This window comes from Pinus tabuliformis, chromosome 3_1 (assembly GCF_031772625.1).
Source record: "Pinus tabuliformis cultivar Carrire ecotype Pingquan chromosome 3_1, CPIR1, whole genome shotgun sequence".
Classification (NCBI taxonomy): domain Eukaryota; kingdom Viridiplantae; phylum Streptophyta; class Pinopsida; order Pinales; family Pinaceae; genus Pinus; species Pinus tabuliformis.
The window spans coordinates 812556377-812574693 of NC_142301.1; the positions used below are offsets into that span (position 1 = coordinate 812556377).

Here is an 18317-nt window from a genome sequence, read left to right on the forward strand (position 1 = left end):
TGTCAACCTCGTTAAAAAATGAAACAAGGAATATGAGGATAGTTCTTTTACTGTGTCAACCTCGTTAAAAAAATGAAACATCCCAATGAGGACAGTTCCTTGTCTTGTGTCAACTTTGTTAAAAGATGAAACCAAGGATACGAGGATAGTTCTTTTACTGTTTCAACCTCATTAAAAAAATGAAACAGCTAACATGAGCATAGTTCCTTGTCTTGTGTCAAGCTCATTAAAAAATGAAACAAGGAGTATGAGCATATTTCCTTGTCTTGTGTCAAGCTCATTAAAAAATGAAACATGGTCCCCTCGAGCAATGTTCCAAGTCGAGTCTTTGAGTAGATCTTGTAAAATCCCAGTCGAGTCTTTCACTTGATCTCGTAAATGAACCTTCATTCCATCCACCTGATAGCCACGAGTAGTCTACCTAGGTAAATTTAATGAAGATTGGGGGGCATGTACCTAGTGGTAAAGTTAAGTTTCCCTGTAGGTTATGTGAAGGGAATGACCCCATTCACCTTTGTCCCTATCTGGACGAAGCCAAAAAATGTTGGATAACCGTCCTGCTTCACCGCAGCGACTTCCATCTAGTTATAGGAGACTCTCTCTTTCATCATGCTGGGGGCATGAAAACCATTCTCAAGCATAGTTTTTCATTTCAAGCTTGTGTAAAAATGAAACTGAATCCAAGCATAGTTTTTCATTTCAAGCTTGTGTAAACATGAAACTGAATCCAAGCATAGTTCCCTATGGTTCAAGCTTATCTAAAAATGAACCCATTTCCATTTTAACCCTTGTGATTTCCATTCTATCAGCCTCTTTCATTAGATGAGCCTTGGTTGTTTTCATCCCATTGCCACCATACCTTTGGCCGATCATACACTTTCACTTGGTTGTTTTACCCTTTTTGAGGAATAGTTTCAATGAGTGGTCTTGTTAGCCAGCCTCTTCACATTAATCAACATGTTTGAGAAGTTCCAACATTACCGGAACCAGTTGCTATCCTAGACACCACTCGTTCCTCAAAGTGGAGTCCTCTTTAAGCTCTTTTCAGACTCTTTAAATATGAAAAGATTGCCAACTTCTTGTCCTTTCTAGCTCATTAACGGATTGAAAACGATATCTCTCTTGTATGATTTTACGCTTTTTTGGACTTGAGAGATTAATTTACGAAAAATAACTTGTGGAGTTTTCTTTTTGTACCTTTTCAAACTCTCTAAACATGAAAAGGACCAAGTTATCTTTGTCGTTAAACTCGTTGAAAACATCAAATAGCGACAAACTTGTCCATTTAGACAATACAGAGTTTCACCTTCGCTAGACTCGTTAAAACATCAAATAGCGATGGATTTGCCCGAAGGGTGAAATTGTACAACAAGCATATGTTATCCTCCTCAAGCTTGATAAAAATAAAGAGGTACTGGTCAACAATGATTGGGGAAAATGGGAAAAAGGGGAGAACACTTTATGGTAGCAAGTCGCTCTTTAACATGACACTTTCACCTCATCACCATGACTATGTGGGTTGGGTCATTTAGCTTGATGGTTATCACACTATTGGTCTATCATACCATCCATTACTTTGTTTTGGGTCAATGCTACCAATTCATTTTAGTGTAACCGACATGTTCAAGAGAAGTCATTCAGTTCAAACTTCATCATTTGCAATACCGTAAACCTTCATTTTCATGACCGCCATTCTTGAACCTTCTGTCATTAGCCAATTTTCATCTCCAAAATCATTTACCTCGTTTAGTGTCATTGATGTGGGATACATTAAGGCCCTATTGCGACGAGTCTCTTCTTGTCAACATCAGCACATTATCCAAGAAGTTGACTTATAAACACCCCTTCAGTACCTTGACACTTGCATACATGAATGGCAGGTTTCTCACTTCAACATCTAATCATTTATTCACACCACGCGAAATGTACTATAGTACCTTGAGGGTCATTATCATTATTGGGATTCCTCTCACGTCTATTAATGACTTACATCATTGAATGGTAATTAGATGATGTCTTCCCATGTTCAACTTCAGATCATCTATTCACATGGTTAGACTTGTACTTGAGCGAAATATTGAACGAGATTGAAGACCCTGGATCTAGTTTCATCCATCCAGGTTTCAATATTTTCAGGAGTACTAAATCAAATGTACAATGGGCTTACATTCATAGTCATCCATTCATGGGTCTATATCTGTAGACAACTATATTTGTACATGTAATGAAAGTATAAGTTGAGCATGGGTATGCCTTCCCTTAGCAAGTTCATGAGAAAAAATCAAATTATCATGATATATGTATTGTAATTGATGCAGGTCACCCTCCACTTCAAAACCTTCTCTTCACATAGTAAAGTATTTCACTCGACATACATATTTACGACTTCATGCTTTAAGGGGAAACTGTTACAAATCCATTTGGACTCATCAATTCCGACTTGTAGATCAGTACTATTAGGGCCCATCAAACCCTAATTCAGCTGTTACATGCCCTAATGAATTCAACCATCAGAATGCCTCCTTCCCAAGAGACTCCATAATTGAAATCATCCAAAAACTGCCTCTAAGAAGATTAGCGTAGGCAGGCCTTTATCAGGGTGCACTGTAGTGTATCCCAGTACACTGCCAAGGTGCATTGCAGCGCACTTGAGCCCTCCTTCACCTACGTTGGGCGAATTTCAGCGAAATATGCATTGGGGTTTGGAATATTCTTATCCATTGCATGCTTCTAGAAGTTTCCCAAGGTTATCCACTCCTTTGGGCTAGAAATTGAATGAGGGAGGAAGTTAAGGAACATCAATCCCTTTATCCCTTCCTCCATGGAACTAAATCCTAAGTTTGGAAGGGCATTCATTGTCACCATTTATGGCATAACTTCCTTCATTCACCTATAAAAAGACCACTCATCTAAGTGATTAGGGGTTGGAAATCATTGAATTATAGGGAGATGTTGTTAGTATGAGACTTGAGTTGGTTTCAAGTATTGTAATGATGTCAAAATGTCTTGCTTGTCATGAGGAGAGGATGGGATTGAATTGGAGGAGTGGCATTGAATCAAGCAAATTGGATTGTAACTCTTCCTTTTACTAATAAAGTGTTCAAAGCTTTTTCCATATGTTTGTGTTGTTTATTGATGCTTTCATATGTGTATTATGCACTTGATTCCATTTTATGTTTAATCAATAGATCATTATCATATGCTTTGACCGGTTTTTGTCTTCTGTCTGTGTGCAGGTATGTTTCAAGCGGATTAAGTACGGAAAGAAGCGACATAATTGGTCAAAGGAGATAAGGAGTAAGTGAAAGCTTCAAGTAGGCTTCTTTACTGTCTTATTTAATCTATTGGTTATCGAAAAAGTAGAGAATGTTTTGCATTGTTGTTCTAGACTTAGCTACTAGTCTAGGGGTTTAGGCGTTTATCCATAGACACTAAAACTTCCCAAAACACCTTTATCTACAAAAAAATGTTTAATTATATAAAAAGAAATAAATAAAAAAAAAGTTAAACAAATATTCATATAACTCATTTTACAATTTTATTATTATTTAGAGTACATACAACACATCATGACATTAAAATATTTTATTAAACTAACCAATATATATATATATAAAACCTTTATCTACCAAAAAAAAATTAATTATATTAAAAAAATGTAATAAAAAAAGTTAAACAAATATTCATATAACTTATTTTGCAATTTTATTATTGTTTGGAGTACATACAACACATCATAACATTAAAATATTTTATTAAACTAAGCTGCAGTGCACACTAACCATGCGTCCTTGTTAATATAATTACACTAACTATGAGTCCTTGTTAATATAATTAAACTAAGCTGCAACCTACACTAACTATACGGCCGTGTTAATATAATTATGGCAATTCAATAACCTTTGATTTAATTTTATTTAATTTGTTATATTTATTACGTCGTAAGGCATTTCCCTCTGAAATGGACTTTCCTAAAATCTACTTGTCATCCTTGTGTGTCGTTAGATTATGTGTTAGATGATTAGAGGATTGTTAATCATTTGATCTGGTTGCAACTGTTCACGATTTGATTTGCCTAGGTACCCTTTTCGTCTTCTCTACTCTTGCTTCCCATGCTGCCATGACAGACCTCTGAAACGGGCTCCATCGAACCTCTGGGGAAATTTCATCCATGGCTTTCCTGAATGTAGAAATGAGATTCAGATCAAATAAGGTCAGAGATGAATCGTTTGATGATGACTGCTACGTCCAAATGGTTTTCGTGATTGAATCTGCAGGAGTTGAGGGTGAATCCGCCCCAGAGGAAGAAAAGCCGTTGAGAAATCCATTGCCATTTTCGAAATTTTTCTTCATATTCGTGTTGGATGTTGTTGAAGACGCATGCGAATGTGCCAGAAGTGGTGTAGAGTCCTCCTCACAGACCATTCTAGAGCCTCTCTTGAAAGACAATCCCCAAAAATGTGGAAATATTAAGGCAGTCTCTACTTATGCAACAACCAACCTTCTCCGTCGGTTGTCATTTTCTTGGATGAGTCCTTTGCTTTCTGTTGGTTATAAGAGCCCTTTGCATATTGATGTACCCCAAGTTGCAGAGGCAGACAGGACAGGCTAATTATATCCTAAATTCAGAGCTCAGCTAGAGGCCAAAGGTGATACAGGCTTATTAGCAAAAGCCTTACTCCTATGTTTTCGGAAGTAAGTACTTTTCTTGCAATTTTAGTAGCACTGGAGAATTGTGCATCATATGTAGGTACATGTTTTATAAATGCCTTTGTTCAGTTTCTAGGTGGAAAGAAATAGTTTGAAAGTCAAGGCTATGTGCTAGTTTGTGCTTTTTTTGTGGCAAAGGTATTAGAGTCTTTGTCACAGCAACAAGGGTTTTTCAAACAACATCAGTTAACTTTACGGGTTAGAGCAGCATTGACAGCTATTATATACAGGAAGGGCTTGTTGCTTTCTAGTCAGTCAAGACAGACGCATACAAGCGGAGAGATTATCAACTACATGAGTGTAGATGTTTAGAATGTTTCATGTTTCTGTTACTATATGCATAGTATTTGGATTTTCCCTCTTCAATTTGTTCTGGCCTTCATTATTCTATATCAGACGTTGGGCTTGGCAGCATTTTCAGGGTCGGCAGCCTCATTTGCAGTTATGTTGCCAAATTTCCCACTTGCAAAATTGTAAGAAAAATTTGAGGAGAGAATAATGGAAGAAAAAGACAAAAGGATGAAGGCGACATCGGAGACATTTAAAATTATGAGGATCTTAAAATTGCAGGCTTGGGAGACAAGATTTCTTTGGAAGCTAGAAATTTTGAGGTAGGCAGAATATAGTTGGCTACAAAAATATGTTTACACATCAGCTATCACAAGATTTGTTTCCTCTGTTGGACCAATATTTATCATTTTTGCAGCTTTTGGTACGTGTAATCTTATAGGAGTGCCTTTGACAGCAGGGAGAATTCTTTCTGCACTTGCAACCCATGGGACAGTTCAGGGAGCTATGGGCATGCTTCCTGGCTTAATCCCTCAGATTGCTCAAACTAAAGTGTCAATAGACCGCATTGTGGCCTTTCTGGAGGAGGAAGAGCTGCAACATGATGGGGTATAAAAGGTATCAAAGGAGTCAACAGACTTCGCGATTCAAATCCAAGGAGGGATATTTTCTTGGAATCCTGATTCCTCTAGTCCAACTATAAGAGGTTTAGATGTCCAACTAGAGAGAGGCATGAGGGTTGCAGTATGTGGAACTGTTGGTTCAGGAAAATCAAGCCTTTTATCCTGCATATTAGGTGAAATACCAAAAATATGAGGTTCTGTTAGCTTAAGTGGTACCAAAGCATATGTCCCTCAGTCTCCTTGGATACAAAGTGGGAAAATTAAAGACGCTATTCTCTTTGGAAAGCAGATGGATACTATTAGATACAATAGTGTACTTGATGCTTGTGCATTGAAGAAATATATTGAACTTTTTCCTTATGGGGACGAGACAGACATTGGAGAAAGAGGGTTAAATTTGAGTGGTGGACAAAAACAGAGAATACAGATTGCCCGTGCTTTATATCAAGATGTAGACATTTATATTTTTGATGACCATTTTAGTGTTGTGGATGCACATACCAGAAAACATATTTTCCAAGTATGTTTCTCTTATCCTTTACATACTGTAGGTTTGCTGAATTAATTAGTTTTAATGTTTTGATGGAATCATGAAGCTCTACAGTAGCACTCTGCAATTAATTGTTCAGTCCGAATAATATACATTGCTAGTTGTGTCGCTGCAAATTCATGTCCATAAACATCTAAGAAATTGGACTTGCTTGTTATAGGAATGCATACTTGGTATTCTGGGTTCAAAGATTGTAGTCTATGTAACTCATCAAGTGGAGTTTTTACCCTCTGCTAACATCATTCTGGTAGGTTTGAATTTCTTTCATCCTATTCTAGTGATATTAAAATTTTCAATGTAATTGGTAAAGGGACAGTGGGTTTATTGATCATTTATTGAGAGGAGGAGATAAGTGATCCATATTTTGTTGATGTAAATGATATTCTTCACAGGTAATGCGAGATGGTGAAATTACTCAGGTTGGCAGATATGATGACATCTTACAATCAGGCACAGATTTTGTGGAATTAGTTGGTGCACATCAGAAAGCTTTGAAAACTATTTCTGCTATGGAGAAATCTGAAGTGTACACATCAGAGAGATTTGTTGAAAGCTCATGTCCTGGCAATACAGCTACAGTGAAAAATGTTACTGCCAGTGACACACTGGAGCAGTGCGGTGTTCAGAACTCAATAGATGTAGAGGAAGAGGTTGAACCAGAAAACCACAAAGAAAAATTGGATAAAGAGAATAAAAATTCACAGCTTGTACAAGAAGAAGAAAGAGAGAGAGGCAGGGTAAGCATGTCGGTATACTGGTCTTACATTACTACTGCATACAATGGTACTTTGATACCTATAATACTACTGGCCCAAATAATAAGTCAGCTACTTCAAATATGTAGTAACCTCTGGATGACATCAGAAGCCTCTACAAAAGAAAATGAGAGTTCCCCTATGAGAAAGTCCCTTTTCATTCTGGTTTATGTTGCTTTGACATTAAGCAGCTCCCTGTGCGTTCTTGTGAGGTCTATGCTTCTTTCATTGGTTGGACTTAAAACTGCTAATCAGCTTTTCAGCACTCTGCACAGGTGTATATTTTGTGCACCAATGTCCTTCTTTGATGCAACTCCATCTGGGCAAATACTAAATCGGGTCAGCTGACATTTATTGTTTTAATAGGCTAATACCTTTCCTGAGAGAGAAGGAAATCATTTGATTCTAGTGGGTCAGTAACAAGCTCTCTGTTTCTTGGCAGGCATCAACTGATCAGAGTGCAATGGAAACATTGATTCCTTCTCAACTAGGAGAATTGGCTTTTGCATTTATACAACTTTTCGGGATCATTGCAGTCATGTCTCATATTGCTTGGCAGGTCTTCATTGTGTTTATACCAGTGGGTGCAAGTTGTATATGGTATCAGGTATTCTTTGTATTTCTCAATAATAATAAATACGAACTTGCAAATTTTAATTTTCTCAAAGGAACATAAATTGGCGACAAGAGAGTTTGATTTCTACTTCAAGGTTTGTTGTAGGTAGACCCAATAATCTGATTGAAAAGGATGTTATCAAATAGATTAAGTTGCATCAGGATTCTATCATGACAACAGTTTATCTGTATTTCTTTGTTTCCATGCTTTTGGGTTTTTATAGTAATAAGAGAATTCTTGTAACTCCTCTGACCTTCCTTGCATGCAGCAATACTACATAACATCAGCTGGGGAACTGGCTCGATTGGCATCAGTATGTAGAGCTCCAATCGTACAACATTTTGGAGAGTCAATCTCTGGAGCAGCCACCATTAGAAGTTTTGACCAGGAATTTCGATTCATGGAAAGAAATCTCGAGTTGATTGATATATATATATATATATATATATGAGACCTAGTCTCCACAATGTTGGAGCCAATGAGTGGCCTAGCATTCTGATGGATTTTCTGTCAAATCTTGTGTTTGCATTCTTTTTGGTGTTCCTCATTCACTTGCCTCAAGATGTCATTAGCCCAAGTAGGTACAAAAGCACTATCTTGGCTTACAATTATTTTTCCTAAACTGATCTCAACAGACTAGACATATTCTTTATAATGAAATATGAAAGTAAATGAAATGGCACCTTAACAGGCACTGCAGGGTTGGCAGTAACATATAGTCTAAGTCTGAACAGGGTACAAGCCTGGGTAATATGGTGCCTTTGTTATGTGGAGACCAACATGATCTCAACGGAGATAATAATGCAGTATTCACGAATTCCCAGTGAGTCACCAGTGATTATAGAGAATTGTAGACCAAACTCCAACTGGCCATCTAGAGGAACGATAGATCTAACTGATTTGCAGGTCAGAACTCAATACAAATAGACTCTTTTTCACGCATTCAATGCTAGTAATTTGCATGTCAGTTCATCTATAAATTTGATCCATACAGTCAAGTGCGTTATGGACCACATCTTTCGCTTGTCTTGAAAGGCCTTACATGCACTTTCCTTGGAGGCACGAAGGTGGGAGTTATGGGGCGGATAGGAAGTGGCAAATCTACTCTTATTCAATCTATTTTTCGCATTGTGGAACCAACAACGGGCAAAATTGTCATTGATGGAGTCGACATCTCATCCATAGGCCTCCATGACCTAAGATCCAAATCAAGCATTATTCCCCAAGAACCAACAATGTTTGAAGGCACTATAAGAAATAATTTGGATCCTCTCGAAGATTGCTTGGATGATGAGATTTGGGAGGTTAGTTCTGCTTCATATTCTATAAGCATTAGTATCAATTTTAGCGCCAATTATTCTTGCCTTGAAGAATATAGATATTTCCCTGAGGATCTTGTTGTAAGTTTAATGTTTATGAATCTACTTCGATTTTGCTTGTGCTTTCAGGCTTTGGACAAGTGCCAACTTGGTGAGATTGTACGAGCAAAAGAAAAGAAACTTGATTCCTCAGGTCTGTGTGTCTTTATCACATTCAATGGAAGTCTTGAAGGAGAAAAATAAAACCTTTTATAGTAGTTATTTCTGCTATTTGCTTTCCATCTTAGTGCTCATGTTTTGTTTATTTTTTGGTGTCCTTGAGACCTACCTGGTCTCTAGGACCCCTTTTTCTTAGAATGAAAATTGAGAATCGAATTTAATGGAATGATCTCTTGTACAGTGTCTGAGAATGGAGGAAACTGGAGTGTGGGTCAATGCCAACTTGTCTGTTTGGGACGGGCACTACTAAAACAAAGTCGGATATTGGTCCTTGACGAGGCAACTGCCTCAGTTGACACTACAACTGATGGGTTTATTCATCAAATAATTCGCCACCAATTTTCTACCTGCACAGTCATTACTATAGCACATCGGATTCCATCTGTTATTGAGAGTGATATGGTTCTCCTATTAAAGGATGGTATAACATTTATAAGTTGTTTATTTTATAGTGTTTTGTTACAGTTACTATTTTTTTGGACACATTTCATTTTTTACTTACTTTGTATTTGTTTTTAATGAGGACAAATTGCTGAGTATGACACTCCATCCAAACTACTCAGCAACAAATTTTCTGCATTTGCAAAACTTGTTTCAGAGTACTCCTTCCCATAGATATCTTAACTAGAGCTTTGGACATTGGTCATATTGGGTTTACAATAGAATGGAGAAAAATCTTCATTTCCCTAAAACTCAAGCTGGATAAATGTACAATATAGAGATACAATATAGTAGACTATGAGCTACCATGTAAGCTCATTATTTTCTGATAATATTCTATATTTAGGTCCTTAAGAAGAGTTCAATAACTCTTATCAGTGACTTTGACTGACTTTGACAGTTATGATTTTTCACTTGTTATATACAAATGGAGTTTACCCTTTTTCCTGTGTAACTTTTATCACTTCAACAAGGTAATCAAGGTAATATTGGAGAACTCCAGACAACTCGGATTTGTACAGGCAGTGCAGTTGGATGTAAGGTGCCTCTAACTAATTTGTCTTTCTTTTCTTCTTTTTTTCCTGCTTTGATTCTATTATTTTGAGTTTCACATCTGCATTCTTTTGTTTCTATTTTAGTTCTGACCTCTATATGTAGTAATACTATGCCCATTCACATCAACATTTTATTCTCATTTCTACCAAACAAGCTATGTTATGCTTGTCAAGGTTCATAGGTCTTTTTATTTATAGGTCTTAATAATAAGTGATGGCTACTTGTTAATGTGTTTTTTTCCTTCATGCAATGAACCAACTCAATTTTATTCATAATATTTTTCAGTTATAAACTTTTAAAGTTACCTAATATTTCAATGAGTAAGAATTTGAGAATTCTATTATCTAACCATCAAATATGCCCAAAAGAGGGAAAAAAAAAATATAAGAAAAAATAAAAGATGTACAAAATAGACATAGGCTTTTTGTTCTTTAAAAGCAATTTATTTTTTATGTAATTATTTTTTTCAATATTCTTTTTGTGTAATCTTTTCTTTTGAATAATGATGAAAATATTGGTTTGAGTGGTTGTTTTAACTAATATTCAGTTTAACAAGTTTTGTTTTGTTTTTCTTTTATTTTCTTTTTTTTTTTAATTAAAATTTTCAATATAAAAAAAGATATTCTACATCAACTTCAGAAAATCTTCTAATTCACCTAGTTGAGGTAAATTTTCATTTTTATCGGAGTTAAAACTTCACTTTAGCTATGGGAGGAACTTACACAAATTTTTTTTGGCACAAAAATTAAATATGTTCTTTTAAAAAGTTTCATACTCCATTAAATGTTTTAAATTCACTATGATAAAAGTTCAACACATTCACTATGATAAAAGTTCAACAGTCACTGACAAAAGTATAAAGTTTCGTTTTTAAATGAAAAGTATAAATTGTCTTGTTTAAATGAAAAGTTGTGTCTTGTGTAAATGAAAAGTTTAGAATGCACATGATTGATTATAAGAGTGGCTCTCAAATTAAAATTGAAACTTTGAAAACAATAAAGTGTCTTCTTTAAATGAAAAGTATAAATTGTCTTGTTTAAATGAAAAGTTGTGTCTTGTTTAAATGAAAAGTTTAGAATGCACGTGATTGATTATAAGAGTGGCTCTCAAATTAAAATTGAAACTTTGAAAACAATTCCATGAAAGTATAGGGAGTTATCTCCTTAGTTTAATGTTCTTTCCATGCCAATTAAAATGTAACCAGGGATCATTCCAAACTTTCTATAGAATTCATAGTATGCTTTCTCCCCCATTTAAAACTTTCTCATCATTACTAAGGGTTCAGATTTTAGTGGAGTGAAATTTGGAACTTAAAACCATTGAAAGATCAAAAGTGTTAAAATTGGCAACTAGGGCGAAATTCCACGTTCCGACAATTCATTTGATGGAGATGATGATTGCATTAAATTTCACTTTATGAGAGAGAAGATAATTGTTGGGAATACTTTCTGTAACCTAATTGTTGGCCATACTTTCTGTAAAATAATCTAATAAAAATAATAAATAATTTTCACAAAACCGCTATTCTTGATCGTTTTTGTTGCAAATTCAATTGCTTGCGAGTGTTAAATACTTACAAAATGGAAAAAAATATAGGTATAATGAAAATGATGAGCACATTTTCATCACATAATTTGCGACCTAAAACCAGAGAACCATGTTTAAAATTTGAAAGAGATAGATTGTAAAGGAAATAAATAAAACATAATCCCGATTATAACAAATTAGCTGTAAATTTTTGTCCATGGAAGATTTATTTGCATAATGAAAAAGGCAATATGGGAGATTCCAATCACATTCCAAGGCATTTTTTAAACAGTGGATGTGACAAAAGGTAAGGTTGTTGTGGAAGGTGTTGTTTCTATATGGTAAATTTCTTGATCATTGTGTATAATCCTAATGTTGATAGATATGTCTATTAAGTGGTTCCAATTAATGGGACATTGATTTGAGCATTCAATATATTTTTATTCTTTATCAAAGTATTCTTTTGTTGTATTTGTGTTCTTCAATTTATACATTACGAGGTTTCCTTTGCAACATCTAATACAAATGCTAGTTTTAAATTTAATTATATAACAAAAAAATTCCACACAATTATATAAACCATATTACCATAATCACAATCACACGGATTAGGAATCACAAGTATCCACAAGTTAATCGACTTTCACGAATTAATCGGTCTTTGCATAATAAATGCCAGTGACATGAGCAGCAGCAAAGTCAAGTCAAGTCAATAGACGTTTAAGAATCAATCGGGCTTTGGATAATTAATGCCAGAGGCATTAGCTGCAGCAGATAATATATGGTTGAGCTGCTCTTCAGAAAATAGATTCAGGTGAACAAAACAGGGTTTAACTCCTGATCTTATGCCAGTGTGCGCTGATGGCACGATAATATATGGGTTGAGCTGCTCTTCAGAAAATAGATTCAGGTGAACAAAATAGGGTTTAACTCCTGATCTTACGCCAGTGTGCGCTGACGGCACGATTGCCATTAACATGAAAGCATTAATCAGTACCATGTTACTTTTCGCGATCCCTTTGTTCACGCGTATGCCCCTCTCAGCTGCTGATCCGGGGGCTGCTGTCGTTTGGTTTGGTTGTGAGAGACCCGAATACAGAAACGGTAGCTCCTTCCAGCGCAATCTAAACCAGGTTTTGAATTCGCTGGTGGGCAACGTTTCTACAAGCGGATTCAATGTTTCTAGTGTAGTTGTTGTGGAGGGACAAAACAGCAATAGTTCGGTTTATGGGCTTCTCCAGTGCCGTGGAGATCTAAACTCCTCCGATTGCAAACAGTGTGCATCCACGGCCAAAACAAATCTTGTTGAGCGATGCCATAATACTTCTGGACTCATTCAGCAAGACGGCTGCTTTTTACGTTACGCCGATCATAACTTTTACGGCAATATTGATAGTAAGCCGACAAGTTTGATCTGCAACGGTGAGAAAAGCAGCAAGGCACGAGAATTCACAGATGCTGTTGATGACCTCCTCTCAAACATTACAAAGAAAGCTGCGCAGAGCCCGCAACTTTTCTTTGCGGATTATTCTCTATCTTCTAATTTTGCGGATATAAATGCCATGGCCCAATGTTGGAAAGATCTATCCCAAAAGAGCTGCGGGGCTTGCCTGACTTCTGCCTTCTCAACACTAAAATCATGCTCTACTGGGACTATTGGAGCACAATTCGGATCTAAAAATTGTTATTTGCGTTTCGAGGAGTATTCTTTTTTCAATTCGTCCGTGGCCCCTCCACATCCGTCCCCATCCCCGCCGCCGCCTCCTCCAGGTAAAACTCCTACACTATACGGTATTTCTTTCGCATAGTTTACCATGACAAAGAATATACTGCTTTAGTAAGGGTTTATATATTTTTGGTGGAGTAGATCATTAGCCGTAACTTAGACTTCCTGTGCAAATCGCAGAAGGAAAAAAACATAGTGTGCTTGCTATAACTCTGGGCGCAGTAGTCGCGACTATTGGATTAATTTCAGCTAGTGGAGTTTGCGCGTGGAAATTTTTGGCTCTGCTGCAACGGCTTTCTCGAATCAGAGGTGTCGAAATTGTTAAATGATTCAGTTTTAAGATTCCACAATGAATCCATTTAGTTTGGCGCCATTGTAACTAGCGTAGCCGTCACAGTTGTGTTACAATTGTCCCCCTCCCTCTACGGACGCCTCCATTTCCCACACCTTTCACGCGGGTCGCCCGAGCACACACCATGGTGGTCGACCAACTCTGGTTTAGGGTTTGTTTACAGTTCCATAAAAATTTGCTCCCCTTACAAGTCTACTATGAACCAAATTTTGCTTTTGTTTACAGTTGGATAACCGTAGGTTGTTGGCAAAATAATAGAAATTTTGATAGAATTGGGAAAATTTTCAAAAACCTGGTTATAGTGAATAGGCTTCACGATTTTGAATGCCCCAAAATTCTAAATAATTATTCAATTTCCACCTAAAAAAATATTTAAACACTCCTATTAATCAAATTTCTCGAAAAAATAGTTACAGACAGCGTTGGATAAAATTTGATCCCCAATTACGATCCAAATGTTGCTCGTAAGTGAACTCTGCACCACAAAATTTTAGTCTTCACCCTTCAAGTTTTAATAAATTTATCTTCCAATCCATTCGCCCTTGTGACAAGCTCCGCTATTTGTACCTCCTCCTAGCTTTTGCATATTTTTCAACCCTTCAAGTTTTAATAAATTTATGTTAAAATCCATCTCCCTTCTCACAAGCTCCGTTATTTTTCCCTTCCCCTAGCTTTTGCATATTTTTCAAGAATATCAATCATTCACTTAAATAACCCTCACAATCTTGGTTTCACTTAAAAAATTTTGCATATTTTTCAAGAATATCAATCTTTCACTTAAATCAGGTTTTCTCCTCACAATCTTGGAATACTATCATTTTAAAATCTTTTGCATATTTTTTAAGAATATTGATCATTCACTTAAATCAGGGTTTTCTCCTCACAATCTTGGTTTACTATTACTTTAAAATTTTGGATTATGAATTTATAAAAGTTAAATATAATAGGAATATCTTAGAATCAGATTATCTCTTTTTTATTATTTTAATTAAATTTATTAAATAAAAAATGTAATATAACTAATGACATGTAAAATAAATTATAAATTTTTGGACATATGATATTGATAAGCTATAATATTATACTATAGTATTTTAACAAGATCTCTTTAAAATTAAGAATCTCTATCCTAAGGTGAAAATTAACTTCTATTAAAAAAATTGAATTCATAATAAGTGGAATAAAATTATAATTTTCATAAATCTTATGATTTATTCAATTTTATGAGACGTGGGTTCAAGTTTATCAAAATTTCAAACCCATTCTGCAGAATGATGAGGATATTTTTTATTTTTATATTATTATTTTATGTTATATATATTTTTATTTATGAGCGAAGAACTTCAAAAAGTTTGATGAACACTAAATTCTAAAGGTTAAAGGATTAAATTAAAATTTTCTATTTATAATGTTAGAAATTAAAAAAAGAAAAGAAATTCACGGACTGTCATATGGCTAGATAAGCAGGCGGTTTGAGATTGTGTGGCAGGTGAGGAAGGAGAAATTATGTTAAACCCAATTATAGCTGCTTCGGAATTCAATTTCAAGTATGATATTTTGAGAGAGGCTACCTCTAACTTCAAACCAGAAAACAAGCTTGGCCAGGGAGGTTTTGGATCCGTCTTCAAAGTGAGCTCAGTGTCGCATTTAATAATTGAAGTATTTAGATACACCATCCAGGGGAGATTATAAATAATATTAAGGTACTTTTGATGTGCAGGGGGTTCTTCAAGGTGGAAGAGAGGTTGCAATCAAACGGTTGTATATGAGTTCAACGCGAGGAGATGTTGAATTTCTGAATGAAGCCAATCTCATCAGCCGTGTGCAGCACAGGAATCTAGTCAAATTGCTTGGTTGTTCCGTTGATACCTCGGAAAGGCTATTAGTTTATGAATATCTCCCCAACAGTAGTCTCGACAAGTTTCTATTCGGTTTCTACTCTTTCTTCACTCTAATTGGGTTTTGTTTTCTTTTTTCCCTTTCTGTCTTCTCATCTTTTTAGGGTTGTGTATAATGTAGTTGGTTAATTTTCTTATCAATCAATGTTATGGATTTATTAATTGTAGATACAGCCAGACGTCATTTACTTGATTGGAAAGCGAGGTATGATATCATGGTGGGAATTGCCCGCGGCCTAGCCTATCTTCACGAGGAATCTGCAATTAGGATAGTCCACAGAGATATAAAAGCAAGTAATATTTTACTGGACGAGAATTACAGACCGAAGATAGCAGACTTTGGGTTAGCGAAACTCTTTGCAGAAGATATGAGCCACCTTAGCACTACAGTTGCAGGAACTTTGTAAGAACTCTCCAACATTCACTTTGCTCAGGGCATAGTCATCATTAAATAATTTGAACTATAAATAAACCCATTACAATTCATACTTCTGAATCTGCTTCATATGATTTAGACGGATGTGGAGATTTATTTTTTGCTGTTGACATTGAGCAGAGGTTACATGGCTCCTGAGTACGCCTTACGCGGACAGCTGACAGAGAAAGCAGATGTATTCAGCTTTGGAGTGCTTCTACTTGAGATTATCAGCGGGAGAAAGAGTCAGAGTTTGGCTCCAGACGCGGAGTTCCTCATCGAAGGAGTATGGCTCATATAGATTTCATCTTTCTGGTTGAAAATTTCCAAAGTATCCACGTCATTTTTGCTCATTAACATTTTGTGTTTTGTTGATATTGGCCAAACAGACATGGAAACTCTATAAAGCAGACAGAGGTTTAGAAGCTATGGATGCCACATTGGAGGGAAGCTATTCAGTGGAGGAAGCGATTAAAGTAATTAAAATTGGCCTTCTGTGCACACAAGGAGCTGCAGCGTTGAGGCCTTCAATGTCTCGTGTGGTGTGGATGCTGACAAATGAGCAAGAACATGATCTTCCTTCGCCCACAAGGCCTGCTTTTATAGATCTCGATTCAGGGGGCGCACATCGCAAACTTAAACATCATGTTCTTCACAACCCCGAGGGAACATCAAGCAGTGGCACAGCAACTTCTTCGACAACAAATTCCAATATCTATTCCGCTGCTGCTGATCCTACGTCAGGGTCTCTGCAACCGAGGTGAAAATCAGCCACTATCGGTTGGCATTATATTACTTTATTAGTGGACGCCATTATTTTCTCAGAAGGTTTTTGTTTTTGTAACACTATTGTAATCCTAGGAAGTGTTAGAACATTAATCACGCCGTATGATAGGGAATAGTCAGCGTAGTCATCAGTGTTAGTCGGCAGCAAGTGGCGGCAGTTAGCCATTGTTGTTGAACCATAAATGTCAGTGGGTAGATTGTTGTAGCATCTACGGCTGTCTCTGTATATAAATTTCTATGTTTGTAATGTAATAAACAAGCTCTTCTATGAGTCTTTCGTGTCTCTGATATGGTATCAGAGCAATGTCCAATATGGTATCAGAGCCGAGGCTTTCGGTTTAGTGTGTGTGGAAATATCGCTGTGTGTTGCAGAGGAGTCGAGCATTGAGAGTGTGAGAGCCCGCTGTCCGTGTGGTTGCGTGTGGTGGAGCTGTGTGCTCATCGAGTTGGGAGCTGTGAATAGTGGTGGATTGTGTGCCACCTGGGAGTGTGTTTGTCCTGTTGTTGTAGCTACCACCTAGTTGTGTGTTTTCTAGAGGCTTTCAAGCAAATCTTTGCAAATCAGTGGGCAGATCCGTTCAAAGCCGCGGACTCTGTGAAAGCTGACGAGTGGAAAGTCTGTTGCAAAGTCTATTTCGGTGTTGTGTGTTGCCTGTGATGAACTGAAGTCAGGTTACACATTGAAGACTGAAGGTGAAGCTGCTTGTTTCGCTGTGTAGAAGGTGCTCGTCGACAAGCATTTGTGGGCTAAGTGTGGATTTGCTGTCTGCGTATGCGAGTGTTGAAAGACCCTAGGGTGGATCCTGGAGGGTCGAGGCGAGCCGAGGAAGAGCGTATAGGGGCACCGAGGGCTATAGATGTCGTGAACAACTATTGTTGTTGAAGGACTGTGTGTGAGAAGAAAATATTTTGTGTTCAGATTTGTGGTTAGAACCACTGTCCAATTACAGGCGACCTATCCCTATTTTTTTAACTGCGGTTGTGTGTTTGTGGCTTCATATCTATTGGGGGTGAAGCCCTTTTCTCTAATCTAGTTACAGTAGATCCATAGTTGGTTGAGTGTCACAATCAGTCTTGAAGTTCTATGGAAATGTTTTACTGATACTCATAAATTAGGTAAGGGCAACGCTTCTGTGAATGCTAGTGTCCTGAAAAAGGCAGTGAGTTGAATTAAAACAGCATTGAACGTGCTCCTGTGGTGTGCGCCTTGTGTGAGATAGCTGATATGTCTATCTTTTTAGATTTTTTTGATAATGATCCTTTCGATGATCATTTTCTCAGGAACCCATTTGGGATTAGCAGTATTTTTGAGTTCATTGACAAACAATATCATGTTGTTGAAGAAATCACTCATGTTGTTGAGGATCATATTGTTGAAGAAATCACTCAGAGTAAAAACCCAATTGTTAGAAGTTTTATTGGATCTGCTTTCAAGATGACTGCTACTATGGAGGATACTACCATGGATGTTCTTCGAACACCGCTCATGTTCAAAAATGACTACATTTTGATGGTTCGTTTGCTGGTTCCTCATGGA

At 36.6% G+C, this 18317-nt stretch overlaps 1 protein-coding gene and 1 pseudogene across 1 annotated transcript; both read left to right on the plus strand.

The window, feature by feature from the left end:
- The first annotated feature begins 4683 nt into the window (after positions 1-4683).
- On the plus strand, positions 4684-9695 carry LOC149189955 (ABC transporter C family member 3-like; annotated as a pseudogene).
- Positions 9696-12634: 2939 nt separating this feature from the next.
- Positions 12635-15986, plus strand: LOC149189956 (cysteine-rich receptor-like protein kinase 2). Its single transcript, XM_089410388.1, has 4 exons — positions 12635-13373; positions 15171-15310; positions 15402-15612; positions 15748-15986. The coding sequence occupies exons 1-4, from the start codon at positions 12635-12637 to the stop codon at positions 15984-15986; spliced, it is 1329 nt and encodes a 442-aa protein (XP_089266514.1).
- The last annotated feature ends 2331 nt before the right edge of the window (positions 15987-18317 follow it).

Excerpts from the sequence above, each read along its gene's own strand:
- LOC149189956 (XM_089410388.1), top strand. The coding sequence starts at position 12,635 with ATGCCCCTCTCAGCTGCTGATCCGGGGGCTGCTGTCGTTTGGTTTGGT. Across the intron at positions 15,311-15,401 it reads GTTTTGGATCCGTCTTCAAA|GGGGTTCTTCAAGGTGGAAG; the intron begins GTGAGCTCAGTG and ends TTTGATGTGCAG. Across the intron at positions 15,613-15,747 it reads TCTCGACAAGTTTCTATTCG|ATACAGCCAGACGTCATTTA; the intron begins GTTTCTACTCTT and ends TATTAATTGTAG.